At 38.2% G+C, this 17,871-nt stretch overlaps 1 protein-coding gene across 1 annotated transcript in view; it reads left to right on the top strand.

Moving 5' to 3' along the window:
• Window positions 1-17,871, top strand: part of Grik2 (glutamate ionotropic receptor kainate type subunit 2) — a 697,720-nt gene that overhangs the window by 505,349 nt on the left and 174,500 nt on the right. The window contains 1 exon segment of the mRNA NM_019309.2: window positions 16,327-16,550. Within this exon segment, the coding sequence (NP_062182.1) occupies window positions 16,327-16,550 (224 nt within the window).

Below are 17,871 nucleotides of genomic sequence, written 5' to 3'. Positions count from 1 at the left end.
AGAATTCTGATGGACTTTACAGTACCAGTCATGAGTCCCGTCTGAGAAATGTGTTTCAACTCAAATCAGAAAATACTTGGTTTTGCCCATATACTTTGTGCTACTCCTCAATCAAAGGCATATGTTACTTGTTACATTGCTGAAGTAGTATGCAGGCTACATAATAAAGTAGAAATTTTGGTGATATTTTCCCCTTGTGACATTATTGTGCCTTTCAGCCTTGTAAAACCTAGATAGCAGGGAATAAGTTTCCTATTCAGTCACATTTGTTTCTCCATATCCTACAACCACTTCAGTGGGGTGTCTTCAGGAGTTAAATCAGTGTCTAACTTTGGAGAGCAATCAAGAACAGGGAACACAAATTAGGGACCTCAAAGGACTCTCTGACTAATAACTCAAAGACACAAGATGTTACTGTAGCAATTTAGGCCTGTTTGTTATCCTTACCAATGCCATCACTGTGCAAGTCACTTACAAGGATGAGTAGTAACTGTTGTATTTGGCGCTGTTCTTACAATTTTAGAGAAGAGCTCATTGGCTTAAAAGGACAGTGGTCTCAACACACTCTGAATGACATTAATTGGCAATATTTGTGAATTCTAAATTATCTATTCATGCCATTTTATAGAGTCTAATTTTGTTTTATTTCAGAAAAAAAGTTTAACCAATCAGTCTTTGACCGGGATCTTAACTGTATAATTGGTGCAATGATTTTATTGTTCTATTGTTATTGAAGTGGAACTAGTCCTGGATCCTCTCTGCTGCAATGCTTAACCTGCAACTAGCGATTGCTATTCTTGTGTTGCATACTGAACTTCTGCCCCACTTAATGACTGTACTTAAAATCTATTGGAATTGTTCACTGTTTGCTCAGGGTTTCTCTCTTTGTTTTCACATAAACTCCAACTCTCTGAGATTCTACAGATCAGTCGCATGAGAGAAACAGGTTTTGAGATATACATCCATTTAGCTTCTTCTAAAAGTTTCTTCATGAACTCAAAAGCCTTGTCTCTTTTCTAAAAGTCAGTCTCACCTGGCACATCTTATAATAGTTACACGAAGAGTGGATAGCTTTGGAAATGTCAGGCATGAACGTTCAACAATACCTCAAGTCCACTACAGTTGTTTTAGATTCACAGACATGAGCTGTACTTTATTTCCAAGAATTTTAGAATTGTACCAGGCCACTTCAACTCATGAGAATTACATCAATATTAATGTATGACTTTCAGGTGTCTTTCTTAACCTATGAAACATTCAGAGATTAGCCTTATCTTGCTTATATGATGAAATTATTTTAATGAAGGTGGACAAGTTAATAAGGCAAGGTCCCGGTCAACATCTCATGACAAATAGCAGTTGTGCGAATTACCTCCTTGGAGGAATTCTATGAAAGTCTGCTATCCATGACACATTGGACTTGGTATAGAACAGATAAAGAAATATTATAAGAAGCATTTTCAAAGCTCAATGCATCATGGAAATATTCCATTACTCTTCCCTCTTTTTCTCAAAATAGCAATTTGAATATAGAGACATAGCTCTCTGAAATACGCTGGCATTTTCTTGAAGCTGTCAATCTTTTTCACAGGCCACATTGGGCTAGAGGCTAGAACAGTTTGTACTCTTTCTTACTACTTAATGTTTTCTGTAATTTAATGCTAGCTCCCTAGAAGTCTTCCCCATTTTTCACTCAGGGCCTTACTTGGAGTAGACAAGTTCTAGTTGTACGTAAACATGCACAATTTCATGCCCAGTTCTCATTCTCAGGGGAAATTCCCCAGTTATTTTATATACATCAGCGCATCTCTATCTTCAACGTTCTCTTGCCGTGGAGAAATGCATGCAATGTTATCCATAGCTAGAACTGAGTTAGGCCTTTTTACCTGAAGAATCCTTTTTCCATACCTGTACACCATTGTCATTTTCCCCTGGTGCTCTAATGTATGCCTTAAATGAAGATATACTTGTTCTAACTATCCACTAATACTTTAATATTTTACACATTAATAAGTGACTAAAAAATCCTCTCAGAACTCTATATACAGCTCACACTTTCATGCACTACCTTGTCAGCAAAGCAGGTGGGAGGTTCCTACCCAGGACATTTCATTCTTCAAAGAAAAAGAAAGTAAGCCTATAGTCCCCCAGCTAATGCCGATATGCTTTGACTTCTCTTTTCCTTACACCCTATCAGCTTTAAGAAACGGAGAGTGAACACCTCTGTTTTATCACCTACATTTTCTACGTTTCTAGCTAAATTTATTATTCCTCCTTTAAGCAGCTATGTGCTTTTTTTTTCTAGACAGAAAGCTTAGAGTGTCTTAGTGATAAAAATAGGGCCATGGGATCAATGCTATAGTCAGCGTATGATACTGCCACAGAGTGGATAATTTTCAGAAATTTTAAAATATTCCTTAGTCATCGGTCTTCTAGTGCATGTCCTCATAGTTATGTGGAAAAGCTTATTAATCAAGCAGGTTTGTTACTCTATACTGCATAGAGGGAAAATGTCAAGCTGAGACTATTCTGTTGACCACTCCACATTCAAGCAAAGGGTCTTAGTAGCACGTCCCTTTACCTGGAATAGGGACAATGCAATACATAACACAGCAAGGTTATATGCACTTCCTTATCATGTGGAAAAATGAGATCATCTCTGCGTATATGCTATCCTTGTACAGCATTTAATGTGTAATTTCTGTGTTTTTTCTTTATATTTTGGAATCAAATACTAAGTTAATTTGAAATGTGTGTGCATTCAGCATATATATATATTTGACTAATATAGCAGCTCTGTTTTCATACTGAGCTGTCCTCAGCATGAATGAAAGATTTGTGGAGTTAATATCAAAATAGATTAACTGGTTATATGTAGTTGCTCTACCCATATATGTAAACATCATGTCATATATCAAAAATAAAGTTTTATTTAAAGCATAAAAGTGTTCATTACTGTGAAGCATCTTCATGGACTTACTTTATACCTAATAAACGCTGGGTTCTCATTGATAAGGAGATGAGTTATCAAACTGAATTGGTAGATAAATAAAGTGTAGTTTGTTTTCAACTTCAACAAGAGAGGCAAACACGAAGATCTTGAGATTAACTTCCTTTTATTTGTAATCTGTATTGTTGAGTTAACATTTTCTTACTTTAATAGTATTGCTACCTGTCTCATTCAAAACATTACTTTTTTCTCTTCTTTGACCTTCCTACATTAAAAACCTTCTTTGCCCAAACTTTGAGTTTTCTCAGATTGTAATCTATCACTTATAGGCCTTGCCTTGATATAGTTACCACCTTTCCAAACTCTTTTTGAATGGATGCATGAATGAAAGTAGGTGAGTAAGGGAATGACAGCGGACTCTACTATGAATTCCTTGCTGGCTCCCGAGATGTGCGGAATGGCTGTGTCCTAGGAGTAGGCTCCAATTGCTTCTGCATGGAGCTTGCTTCTACTGTTGAGTCTGCCCCATTAAGAATGAATACATTTCCCATGTTCTTAAGATTAATTTTCCTTCCTTAGAAAAAGAAATAACAGTGGGTTTGTCTGAGGATTAAACGTGATAATTCATATGAAGTTCTTAATATAATACCTGCATTATATAACATAATTAAAGAGTACTGCAGTGATTATTCTAAAGCTGGTCTTTCCATGATTTATGAACATGAAATATGATCATAATTAAACAGAGTAGGTTGAAGCACATTTTTCCCCCAGCTTTTGAAGAAGCTACTTTTAAAACGAGGAAATGTTCCTTAGCCCTCACATCCATCAGCACATGAAAGCCTAAAGAATAATATTGTTAACGATACTTTGAAGGACCTAATTGCATTTTTTTTTGGTGTTCTCTAAAAGGAACATGTTTGCCCTCAGAAAGCTCTTTATGTTTATCAAAATAAAATGGCTGCAGAAACATAGCTTATTAGCATAGAAACCAGTGTCATATTAGAATATTAGGACACCCTGCAATGCATTAGATTATTATAATGACACATTGCATGCATTAGAATATTATAATGACTTTCTGCAATGTCTGTTTGCTTGTTTCTTATTCGTCTTTCATACATTTCAACATGACCTTGATGTTTCTGCTCTCCTTTCCCTCTTAGTCCTTACCTGGCACCTCCCCAACAAAATCCAGTCCTCCTTTTCTCCTCAAAAAAAAAAAAAAAAAAACAGGCTTCCCGGGAATATCAACAACACATGGCAGATGAAGTAAGACTAGGCACCTTCCTTCATATTAAGGATGGAAAAAGCAACCCAGTAGGAGGCAAATAGTTTTCAAATCAGGAAGAATCAGAGACAACCCTTCCACCCACAGTTAAGAGTCCTACAAGATAGCCAAGCTACACAACCATAACATAAAAGCAGAGGGCCCAGGTCAGAACCATGCAGCCTCCTGACTGTTGGTTCAGTCTCTATGAGCCCCTATGGGCCAAAGTTAGCTCATTCTGCTTGCTTTCTTGTGGTGTTCTTGGCAACTCTAGCTTCTACAATTCTTTCTGTCCCTCTTCCGCAGCATTCTCCAAGTTCTGCTCAATTTTTGGCTATGGGTCCTTTGCATCTGTTTCCATCCGTCGGTGGATGAAGACTCTCTGATGACAATTATGCGAGGCCTACCAGTATAGCAGAGTATCATTAGAAACATGTCATGGACTTTTTTCTTTTCTTTTCTGATTTCTAGGTTTCTCTGCTGTCCAGCTCCTTGTTCCCTGTCTTAGCTAGGGATTCCATTGCTGTGAAGCAATATCACAACCGAGGGCAACTCTTGTAAAGACGTTATCTTGGTGAACTTTTGTCTGATGTATGTGAAGTGTCCTTGCCCATCTCTTTTAAATAATTCTGGTTGAAAGTCGATTTTGATAGATCATAGAATGGTTACATCACCTTATTTCTTGTGTTCATTTGCTTGAAAAATGTTTTCCTGCACTTACCTCTGAGGAAATGTCTATTTGATGGCTAGGTACTTTTCATATATTTACGACAAATGGTTGTGAATTTCTGATATTTTGTTTTGGGTGTTGGTGTTGAGTGTATGTGTGTGTGTGTGTGTGTGTGTGTGTGTGTGTGTGTGTGTAAGAGAGGAGAGAGAGAGAGAGAGAGAGAGAGAGAGAGAGAGAGAGAGGAGTTCTTCCTTTTCTCGCATTTGCTTTTGTGAGATTATGTACTTTGTATGTTTTCATGGGTGTAGTTAGCCTCCTTGGAATAAAGTTTTCCTTGCAATAACTTTCATAGGGTTGGGTTTATGGATAGATATTATTTAAATTTGATTTCTTATGGAATATCTTGTTTTGTTCATTTGTGGTGATCGAAATCCTTGCTGAGCATAGTATTCTGGACTGCAATTTGTGATCTACAAGTCCAGGCCCTTCTGGCTTTTGGTGTCTCCTTTGAGGAGTTGGTTGAAATTCTAATACTTCTTTCTACTTTTTTATATTACTTGGCTGTTTTCCCTTGTAGTTTTGAATATTCCCCCTTTGTTCTGTATATTTATTTCTTTACTTATTATGTGGTGTGGAAAACTTGCCTTCTGATCCAATCTATTTGGTGTTCTATAAGTTTCTTTTACCTTTATAGGCATGTCCACTTAAGGTAAAGACAATTGTCTTCAATGATTTTGTTAAAAATATATTTGGTCCTTTGAACTGGGATTATTTTTCTTCTATTCCTATTATTCTTAGGATTGCTATTTTCATAGTGTCCCAGATTTCCTCAATGTTTTTTGTCAGGAATTTTTAATACTGAACATTTTTGATTGATATATCAATTTCTTTTATTGAATCTGCTATGACAAAGAATCATTCTTTTTTTTTTTTTTTTTTTTTTTTATTAACTTGAGTATTTCTTATATACATTTCGAGTGTTATTCCCTTTCCCGGTTTCCGGGCAAACATCCCCCTCCCCCCTCCCCTTCCTTATGGGTGTTCCCCTCCCAACCCTCCCACCATTGCCGCCCTCCTCCCATAGACTAGTTCACTGGGGGTTCAGTCTTAGCAGGACCCAGGGCTTCCCCTTCCACTGGTGCTCTTACTAGGATATTCATTGCTACCTATGGGGTCAGAGTCCAGGGTCAGTCCATGTATAGTCTTTAGGTAGTGGCTTAGTCCCTGGAAGCTCTGGTTGCTTGGCATTGTTGTACTTTTGGGGTCTCGAGCCCCTTCAAGCTCTTCCAGTTCTTTCTCTGATTCCTTCAATAGGGGACCTATTCTCAGTTCAGTGGTTTGCTGCTGGCATTCGCCTCTGTATTTGCTGTATTCTGGCTGTGTCTCTCAGGAGCGATCTACATCCGGCTCCTGTCGGTCTGCACTTCTTTGCTTCATCCATCTTGTCTAATTGGGTGGCTGTATATGTATGGGCCAAATGTGGGACAGGCTCTGAATGGGTGTTCCTTCAGTCTCTGTTTTAATCTTTGCCTCTCCCTTCCCTGCCAAGGGTATTCTTTTTCCTCATTTAAAGAAGGAGTGAAGCATTCACATTTTGATCATCCGTCTTGAGTTTCGTTTGTTCTAGGGATCTAGGGTAATTCAAGCATTTGGGCTAATAGCCACTTATCAATGAGTGCATACCATGTATGTCTTTCTGTGATTGGGTTAGTTCACTCAGGATGATATTTTCCAGTTCCAACCATTTGCCTACGAATTTCATAAACTCGTTGTTTTTGATAGCTGAGTAGTATTCCATTGTGTAGATGTACCACATTTTCTGTATCCATTCCTCTGTTGAAGGGCATCTGGGTTCTTTCCATTTTCTGGCTATTATAAATAAGGCTGCGATGAACATAGTGGAGCACGTGTCTCTTTTATATGTTGAGGCATCTTTTGGGTATATGCCCAAGAGAGGTATAGCTGGATCCTCAGGCAGTTCAATGTCCAATTTTCTGAGGAACCTCCAGACTGATTTCCAGAATGGTTTTACCAGTCTGCAATCCCACCAACAATGGAGGAGTGTTCCTCTTTCTCCACATCCTCGCCAGCATCTGCTGTCACCTGAGTTTTTGATCTTAGCCAATCGCACTGGTGTGAGGTGAAATCTCAGGGTTGTTTTGATTTGCATTTCCCTTATGACTAAAGATGTTGAACATTTCTTTAGGTGTTTCTCAGCCATTCGGCATTCCTCAGCTGTGAATTCTTTGTTTAGCTCTGAACCCCATTTTTTAATAGGGTTATTTGTTTCCCTGCGGTCTAACTTCTTGAGTTCTTTGTATATTTTGGATATAAGGCCTCTATCTGTTGTAGGGTTGGTAAAGATCTTTTCCCAATCTGTTGGTTGCCGTTTTGTCCTAACCACAGTGTCCTTTGCCTTACAGAAGCTTTGCAGTTTTATGAGATCCCATTTGTCAATTCTTGATCTTAGAGCATAAGCCATTGGTGTTTTGTTCAGGAAATTTTTTCCAGTGCCCATGTGTTCCAGATGCTTCCCTAGTTTTTCTTCTATTAGTTTGAGTGTGTCTGGTTTGATGTGGAGGTCCTTGATCCACTTCGACTTAAGCTTTGTACAGGGTGATAAGCATGGATCGATCTGCATTCTTCTACATGTTGCCCTCCAGTTGAACCAGCACCATTTGCTGAAAATGCTATCTTTTTTCCATTGGATGGTTTTGGCTCCTTTGTCAAAAATCAAGTGACCATAGGTGTGTGGGTTCATTTCTGGGTCTTCAATTCTATTCCATTGGTCTATCTGTCTGTCTCTGTACCAATACCATGCAGTTTTTATCACTATTGCTCTGTAATACTGCTTGAGTTCAGGGATAGTGATTCCCCCTGAAGTCCTTTTATTGTTGAGGATAGCTTTAGCTATCCTGGGTTAGAATCATTCTTTCATCTAGTATTCTGTTGGTGATACTGTGTCTGTACTTCCTATTAATTTACCTAGATTTTCCATTTCTGTCATTTCCTCATTTGTATTTTTTCTGTTTTTGTTTTTTCTTTGTTTACAGTTCTTTTTCCTTCAGATTTTAGAATATTTTCATTGCCTTAAACTCTTTTTATGAGAACATATTTTTTGTTAACTTTTATTTATTTATATCCCAAATCTTAACCCACCCTCCCCATCCTCCCTTCCCAGATTTCTTCACCCCATTCCCCCTCCCCTTCACTTCTGTGGTGATGCCTCCCTCTCCAGCATTCCCCTTCTCTGGGGCAACAAATTTCTACAGGATTAGGCAATTCTCACCCACTGGGACTAGGCAAGGCAGTCAGTCCTCTTCTTCATATATGCCAGGGACCTCTGACCAAACCATGTATGCTCTTTGGTTCGTGGCTTAGTCTCTAGGAACTCCCAGGGGTCCAGGTTAGTTGATAGTATTGGTTTTCCTATGGGGTTGCCCTGCAGTTCCTTCAATCCTTCCCCTAACTCTTCCATAGGGAATCATGACCTCAGTCTAATGATTGGCTAGGAGTATCTACATCTGTCTTAGTCAGCTGCTGGTAGAGCCTCTCAGAGGACAGGTATGCTAGGCTCCTGTTTACAAGTACAACAGGGCATCAATAATAGGGTCATAATTTGGTACCTACCCATAGGATGGATCCCAAATTGTGCCATAAATTTGTTGACCATTCCTTCCTTCAGTCTCTATCCTGTTTTTGACCCTGCATGTCTTCTAGACAGGAACGATTCTGGGTCAAAAATTTTGAAGGAGAGTTGGTGTCACCATCTCTTCACTGGGGGGCCCTGCCACACTCCCTTTTGTACTCTTCAGTTTCTTCCTCCACACTCTTGGGAATTTCAGCTAAGGTCACCCACATTGAGTCTGGAGAGCCTCTCACATCTCAGGTCTCTAGGACTTCTAGAGGTTCCCTCCATTTCCTACTCCTGGAGGCACTTATTTCTATTCACTCTCCTGGCCCTCGGGACTTCTCTCTTGCCCCCCCTTCATATCCAGTCCTGCCCCCCTTTTCCATGCTCCTCCCCTCTCATACCCAGAAATCTCCCTCCATCTGACGCTTGTGATTATTTTGTCTACCCTTCTAAGCGAGATTGAAGCATACTTACTTGGGCCTTCCTTCCTATATAACTTCTTTGGGTTTTTGGGGTGTATCATGGGTATTCTGTACTTTTTGGCTAGTATGCACTTATCAGTAACTATATACCATGCATGTCCTTCTGGTTCAGGGTTACATCACTCAGGGTGATATTTTCTAATATCATCCATTTGCCTGCAAATTCATGATGTCCTCATTTTTAATAGCTGAATACTTTTCCAATATGTAAATGAATGACATTTTCTGTATCTATTCTTAAGTTGAGGGACATCTGGATTGCTTTCAGTTCTGGGCTATTATTAATAAGGCTGTTATGAATATAGTGGATCAGTTTTTCTTGTAAGATGGTGGAGCATCTTTGGGATATATGCCAACATGCTACACAGATCTATTTCCAGTTTTCAGAGGAAGCTCCAAATTTGCAATCCCAACAGCAATCAGCAATTGATAACTAGGGATATTAAACATTTCTTTTTATTATTTATTTATTTTTATTACTTGTATTGTTTTACAATCCTGTCAGCCCTCCAGTAAGTTCCTCATACCATTCCTCCTCACCCCTGTCTCTAAAAGGATTCCCCCCTCCCTCTTGGCCTCCCTACTCCCTGGGGCTTTAAACCTCTCAAGGGTTAGGTACATCTCCCATCGAGGCCAGACTGTATATGTCCTCTGCTGTATATGTGTCAGGGGCCTCTGACCAGATTGTGTGTGCTGCCTGGTTGTTGGCTCAGTGTCTGAGAGATCTCAGGGGTCCAGGTTAGATGAGACTGCTGATTTTCCTATGGGGTCTTCCTCAGTTTCTTCCAGCCTTTCCCTAATTCAACCACAGGTGTCCCAGACTTCAGTCATTGTTTGGGTGTAAGTATCTACATCTGTTTTAGTCAGCTGCTTGTTGGGACTATCAGAGGACCAACATGCTAGGCTCCTTACTGTAAGCACACCATAGCATCAGTAATAGCATCAGGCCTTAGAACCTTCCCTTGAAATGGTTCCAAAATTAGACCAGACACTGGACCATCTTTCTCTCAGTCTCTTCTCCGTTTTTGTCCCTGCATTTCTTTTAGACAGAGTCAGAGACTTTTGACTGTGGGATGGCAACCTCATCCCTCCACTTGATGCCCTTCCTGTTTTTCTACTGAAGGTTGATACTATGAGTACTCTCTCCATACTGTTGGACATTTCATCTAAGGTTCCTTCCTTTGAGTCTTGAGAGTTTCTCACCTCCTAGGTATCTGGTACTTTCTAGAGGGTCTCCACAGCTCCCATGCCTCCAAGGTTGCATAATTGTATCCATTCTGCTGGACCTTGTGGCATCTCTCCTGCTCCACACCTTACATACATAATACATGATTATGTTCCTCTATTTCTCACCCTTTCCACACCCTCCCCGACAAGATCCCTCCCTCCCTCTGCCTTCTTTGATTGTTTTCTTTTCCCTTCCAAGTAAGATTTAGGCATCCTCAGGTGGGTCCTTCTGCATGTTAATCTTCTTGAGTTCTGTGGATTGTACCTGAGGTATTCCGTACATTTTTGGCTAACATCCACTCATTAGTGAGTACATACCATGCACATTCTTTTGGTTCTCAGTTACCTCACTCAGGATGATATTTTCTAGTTCTATCCATTTGCCTGCAAAACCCATGAAGTGTCCATTCTTAATAGCTGCATAGTATTCCATTATATAAATGAACTTGATTTTCTGTATCCTTTCTTCGTTTGTGGGCCATCAGGGTTTTTTCCAGCTTCTGGCTATTACAAATAAGGCCACTATGAACATAGTGGAGCATGTATCCCTGTGGTATTGTGGGGTATCTTTCTTAAATATGCTCGAGTGGTATGGCTGGGTCTTCAACTAGATCTATTTCCAGTTTTCCAAGGAACCTCCAGATTGATTTCCAGAGTGGTTGTACCAGCTTGCAATTCCACCAACAATGGAGGAGTGTTCCTCTTTCTCCACATTCTCGACAACAAGTACTGTCACCAGTTTGTGACAGGTGTTTTTGATCTTAGTTATTCTGACTGATATAAGGTGGAATCTCTGGGTCATTTTGATTTGCAATTCCATGATGACATTTAACATTTCTTTAAGTGTTTCTTGACCATTCTTTAGTTCTTTATATATTTTGAATATTAGCCTTCTAGGGTATGTGGGGTCAGTTTAAATTTTTCCCAATCTATAGGTATCATTTACGTTCTTTTGAGAGTGTCCTTTGACTTACAGAAACTTTCTTCAGGGATGGTAAATCCCCCCAGAAATTCTTTTATTGTTAACAATTGTGCTGGCTATTCTGGGTTTTATTTTTTCCATATAAAGTTGAGATTTTCTCTTTCTATGTCTATGAAGAATTTTGTTGGATATTCATGGGAATTGCATTGAATGTATATTTTTTTCTTTTACTATATTTATATAGTGTTTTATGTTGATGGATTTTCCTATATTGAACCATCCCTGAATCCCTAAGATTAAGCCCACTTGATTGTTGTGCATTGTTTTGATGTGTCTCATATTTAGTTTGCAAGAATTTTATGGAGTATTTTTGCATCTATTTTCATATGTGAAATTGGCCTGAAGTTCTACTTCTTTGTTGGGTTTTTTGTGTGCATTTGGTGTCAGAGTAGCTGTGGCTTCACAGAATGAAATAGGTAGTGTTCCTTCTGTTTCTACTTTGTGGAATAGTTTGAAGAGCATTGGTGTTAGCTCTTCTTTGGAGGTCTCGTAAAATTCTGCACTATAACCATCTGTCTCTGGGCTTTTAGGAGTTTGGAGATTTTTAATGACTACTTCTATGTCCTTAAGGATTATGACATTGTTTAGACAGTTTATCTGATCTTTAGTTAACTTTTGAATGCAGTATCCCAGAAAACCATCCATTTCATCTAGATTTTTCAGTTTTGCTGAGTATACACTTTTGTAATAAGATCTGATGATTTTTTAAAATTTATTTGTTTTTTTATTGAATATATTTCTTTATTTAAATTTCAAATTTTATTCCCTTTCCCGGTTTCCTGTCCATAAGCCCCATAAGGGTATTCCCTCCATCCACCTCCCTTACCGCTCCCGACATTCCTCTTCACTGGGGGTCCAACCTTGGCAGGACCAAGGGCTTCTCCTTCCACTGGTGCCCCCAAAAGGCTATTCTCTGCTACATATGCAGTTGGAGCCCTGGGTCAGTCCATGTACAGACTTTGGGTAGTGGTTTAGTCCCTGGAAGCTCTGGTTAGTAGGAATTGTTGTTCTTATGGGGTTGCAAGTCCCTTCAGCTCTTTCAATCCTTCCTTGGTTTTTGTTTTTATGTCTTCCTTTTCCTATCAGATTTTGTTAATTAGGGTACTGTCTCTGTGCCCTTTATTTTGTTTTGCTAAGGGTTTATCTGTCTTGCTGATTTTCTAAAAGAACCACCTTGGTTTTGTTGATTCTTTGTATTGTTCTTTGTTTCTAATTTGTTGATTACAGCCCTGCATATGATTATTTCCTGCCCTCTACTCCTCTTCGGTGTGCTTGCTTCATTTTGTTCAATGCTTTCAGGTGTGCTATCAAGTTGCTAATGTAGGATGTCTCCAATGTCTGTATGAAGGTTGTCTTGGGGGGTGAAATGTTTGGTAGATATCTGTTAAATCCATTTGTTTGATAAGTTTTTGTTAGTTTCACTGTGTCTCTGTTTAGTTTCTGTTTCAATGACCTATTGTGGTCTTTAGTGAGAATGGGGTGTTATTGTATGAGTTTCAATTTTTTTCCAAATATGATTGTCCTGCATTTGGGTCATAGAAGTTCAGAATTGAGACTTTATTTTTGTGGATTTTTCCTTTGATGAGAATGAAAAATCTTCTCCCGTCTCTTTTGATTACTTTTGGTTGAAAGTCTATTTTATTGGATATTAGAATGGCTACTCCATCTTGTGTCTTGGGACCATTTTCTTTGAAAATTTTTTCCAGCCCTTTACTCAGAGGTAGTGTCTGTCTTTTTTGCTGAGGTATGTTTCCTGTATGCAGCAAAATGTTGGATCCTATTTATGTATCCAGTCTGTTAGCCTGTGTATTTTTATTGGAGAACTGAGTTCATTGATTTTGAGGGATATTAAAGGGACATGATTTATTTTTGTTGTTGGAGGTGGTATTTTATGTGTGTTTGATTCTCTTCAGTTTGTTGTGAAATGACATATTTTCTTGTGTTTTCTTTGGTGTAGTTTCTCTCCTTGTGATGTATTTTTCATTCTAGTGTCTTCTGTAGGGTTGGGTTAGAAAAAAGATATTGTTTGAATTTGACTTTGTTTTAAATTGTTTTTGTTTTGTTTGTTTGTTTGTTTACAGCTTTCTTCATTTCCTTCACCTGTTCTCACCCCTCCCCCTTGGCTCTCTTAAGAAAAATTTTCCTTGTATTATTTATTTTTGTTTTCTTGAATCTCTTTAGGTGATTTATTCATTTCCTCTCTATGGGCTTCCGTCATATTTATAACATTGGTTTTTATGGTTTTGTGTGTGTGTGTGTGTGTGTGTGTGTACATACATGTGTTTCTGTATTTCAGCTGTGTTATTTTTTTTCATCTTTATTAACTTGGGTATTTTTTATTTACATTTGGATTGTTATTCCCTTTCCCGGTTTCCGGGCCAACATCCCCCTAACCCCTCTCCCTCCCCTTCTACATGGGTGTTCGCCTCCCATCGTCCCCCCATTACCACCCTCCCCCCAACAATCATGTTCACTAGGTGTTCAGTCTTGGAAGGACCAAGGGCTTCCCCTTCCACTGGTGCTCTTACTAGGATATTCATTGCTACCTATGAGGTTGGAGCCCAGGGTCAGTCCATGTATAGTCTTGGGTAGTGGCTTAGTCCCTGGAAGCTCTGGTTGGTTGGCATTGTTGTTCATGTGGGGTCTCAAGCCCCTTCAAGCTCTTTCAGTCCTTTCTATGATTCCTTCAACAGGGTTCCCGTTCTCAGTTCAGTGGTTTAATGATGGGATTCACCTATGTATTTGCTGTATTCTGGGTGTGTCTCTCAGGAGAGATCTACATCTGGTTCCTATCAGCCTGCACTTCTTTGCTTCATCCATCTTATCTAGTTTGGTGGCTGTATATGTATGGGCCACATGTGGGGCAGGGTCTGAATGGGTGTTCCTTCTGCCTCTGTTCTAAACTTTGCCTCCTTATTCCCTCCCAAGGGTATTCTTGTTCCCCTTTTAAAGAAGGAGTGAAGCATTCACATTTTGGTCATCCTTCTTGAGTTTCATGTGTTCTATGCAGCTAGGGTAATTCGAGCATTTGGGCTAATATCCACTTATCAATGAGTCAGCTGTGTTATAATATGCTAGGCTTGACCTAGCTGGATAGCTGGATTCTGGTGTTACTGTATTGTCCTGGTTGTTGATAACTGTGGTTTGTCACTGGTCTCTATGCATGCAAGTTTGTGGTAATTTAGATTTCGTTTCCTAATTTCTGAATTTATCTTTATTGGATAGATTATTTTCTGTTGATTTCTGTTTCCATTCAGGTCTTCTTACTAGACTGGCCAGTGGTTCTGGTGATCAAATAGATCTTATTCCTTAGGGTGTTTCTGCTGGTGTTTTGTAGGTCTGTGTTACCTCTGGAGTTTAGGGTGAAGGTGTGTCCTCTGCTATCTGTTATGCAATGTTGGCCTATGTGGTTTAGGGTACTGTTGTAGTCTCTGATAAAGCAATAGATTCTTGATATTCTTGCTACTTGTATGGCCTCTGGGGTTCTGGATACTGTCATGGCCTCTAGGGTTCCAGGTACTACCATGGCTTCTGGTAGAGCAGAGGGCTGCCAGGTTCCAGGTGTCTGACTCGCCTTTGATAAGAGAATTGTGGGCTGGAATATTGACCCATGGGAAGGAGTGCTTTTGGGGAGCTGGGAGGGCTCTGGAGAATCATTTGATATCTGTGAGTGAGGTCTTTGGCTTCTAGACATGAGTATGGCCTCAGCTAGAGCAGTCAGCTTCTGAAGAATTCACTTCCATCAATGTTTTGAGCATCTGGATATGTGGTTGTAAAATGGTGACATTAAAGCATTAGTGTTTTAAAATATTTAAAATACAATGGAAAATTAACAACTTTTTGAAATTGGAAATCTTATTTTATCTTATTTTGATATTAACTATTAATAGCCTCCTCTTTTCTAATGAGAAAGGAAGAGGGAATATATCTGGTTAGTAAGAGTAGAAGGGAGGACCTGGGAGGAGTAAACAGAGAAGAAACTATAATCTGAACATAGTATGTGAAAAAATTCTATTTTGAATAAAAGGAAAAATGTGGGAAAAGGAAAAAACAAAAAGATAAAAGAAAAACTAATTTTCTAATGTGGTTTAGGGAAGGCTTTAGAGTGTTGATCTTTTATCCATTCAAAAATTACATGTTTTGGACTGACCCTGGGCTCCGACCTCATAGGTAGCAATGAATAGCCTAGTAAGAGTACCCGTGGAAGGGGAAGCCCTTGGTCTTGCCAAGACTGAACACCTAGTGAATGTGATTGTTGGGGGGAGGGTGGTAATGGGGGGAGGATGGGGAGGGGAACACCCATATAGAAGGGGAGGGGGAGGGGTTAGGGGGATGTTGGCCTGGAAACCGGGAAAGGGAATAACAGTCGAAATGTAAATAAGAAATACTCAAGTTACTAAAGATAAAAAATTTTTTTAAATTACCTGTTTACGAAAACTCTTCTGTGTTTTTGAAAAAGAATATAATTTATTAATAAATTCTGCTAGTGTCTTCATGTGTGCACATGTACATGCACAAATGCATGATTATCTGTATGTATAATTGTTGACACTATGAAGCTATGCATGTAGAAGTCAGAAGACTACTTGTGGATGTCTGCTTTTTTTTATCATATGGGTCTCTGTGATAGAGCTCAGGTTGTTAGGCATGGTAGCGAGTGTCTATAACTGCTGAGTCATTCTGTTGGCACAGGAAATGTTTCTTTAATTTTAAGCTAAATAGTTTGACATAGTTATTACTGTATTGCAATTCAACCGATAAATGTAGGCAGATATAATAGATAAAAATGATTTTTACGGTGTACAGTAAAAAACATAACTGTGACATTTCAACATGAATGATGTCACTTACTCTATATACAATGGTTTCATTTTTTAATCCCAAAATGTTATTTTCTTTTTCTAACTAGTTATTGTCAAGACTGATGTAGTATTCTGGAATCACATAGGAATGGGTAACTTATTAAATAGTAAGTCAGCTCTTCGGGGTAAAGAATGTTGTTGATCTTAACCATAGTCATTACAGAAATTCTCATGTATGAAGTCTTCAATTATAGATATTTTACTGGTGACTTAGCACCGTTATATTCCTCTTTATGTTTCTCTCTACAGAAAGCTGACCTTGCAGTTGCTCCACTGGCTATAACCTATGTTCGTGAGAAGGTCATCGACTTTTCAAAGCCGTTTATGACACTTGGAATAAGTATTTTGTACCGCAAGCCCAATGGTACAAACCCAGGCGTCTTCTCCTTCCTGAATCCTCTCTCCCCTGATATCTGGATGTATATTCTGCTGGCTTACTTGGGTGTCAGTTGTGTGCTCTTTGTCATAGCCAGGTAACATGCTCACTTTTGTGATTTTTTTGGCAATTGTTACCTCTTTTTTCTAACTAATAATTGTCAAAAGTCACAATTTCCTTTCTTATCTTTCTTTCTCCTGGGGTGCTGAAAATTTACCAACTTCTAAGAATCACATAAGTATGTTGCCTTTTGGGGCAGAAAACATGCTGGTTGTGTCAGTAAGCTGCAAATGTGGTAGGAAGTGTTTTTCTCTTTTTAACCAAAATCTAAAAGGAGTCCAAATTGTTTAATACAGTTTTCTTCTGATTTAATTGAGATTATAATTGTGTCTAAAGAATCATAATTTTATGGCTGCCATAATGACATTGAAGTCTATTATGTTTTTGAAATTATATATTTTGTGGTAAAGAGAATTAAAATTTAGATATACAATTCTATGTTGATAGAAATTTTCATAATCTGTGACTATATGCATTTATGTGCCCCATAGTCAAAGTTAAATATGAAATCATCTTTTTTCATTTTCCTTACTAAGATGCCTTTGAAAAATTTTTGTCCTGTTTTGAAGTTATATGATAAAGTCGATGTACATTTCCTAGTGGTAGAACTTATTTTTCATTTAGAAAAAGAATGAAAGAAAGTATATAAAGCATATTTTATATATTTATATTATGATAAATGTATACATAATTATTTTTTTAATTTTTCATTTTACTTAATTATTTTAACATTGAGATTTGACAATTTAAGATTACTATAATTTGTATTTATTTGTACCAAGCAGCCATATAGCAACTGAAATTGTATAATAGACCTTAAAGGTTTTTCTTTCATAGTTTTTTATTCTTCCTCAAAAATTAGAATTTAGAGTTTGAAGTAAATAAACTTTTAGTTTCTGCTTTTCCATGATCAATGAAAACAAATCAAGATCATTTGTAATATTTTTTGATAAATAACATATTGTTTAGTTACTACCGCAAGTCACATTAGTTCATATGTATTCAGAGAATTGAGATCAAGTATTTGTTGAATTAGTGCAGTCCTGGAATACTTTCCACCTAGAACCCAGCAACCATTCTTTCCTGTCTACATATGAACCTATTCTGCATAAATACAACCTAGAAGAAAGACTCCCAACCCCGTCCTGAGGAAGCATAGAGGAACTAGTCATATTAAAAACAATAGTACTTATCTTGGAATATGAACTTCTTACTCAAAGATGGAAAAACAATCTATCAAATGTCTAAAAAAGTAAAGCAAAACAAAACTTTTTCAAAAAGCTCATAGGTATTTTATTAATGAATCTGTGATATTTAATAGTCTTGATAAAGATTATAAAGCTATATGTAAGTTCTCG

The sequence above is a fragment of the Rattus norvegicus genome, chromosome 20 (assembly GCF_036323735.1).
Source record: "Rattus norvegicus strain BN/NHsdMcwi chromosome 20, GRCr8, whole genome shotgun sequence".
NCBI lineage: Eukaryota > Metazoa > Chordata > Mammalia > Rodentia > Muridae > Rattus > Rattus norvegicus.
This window is presented reverse-complemented; position numbering and strand designations above follow the sequence as displayed.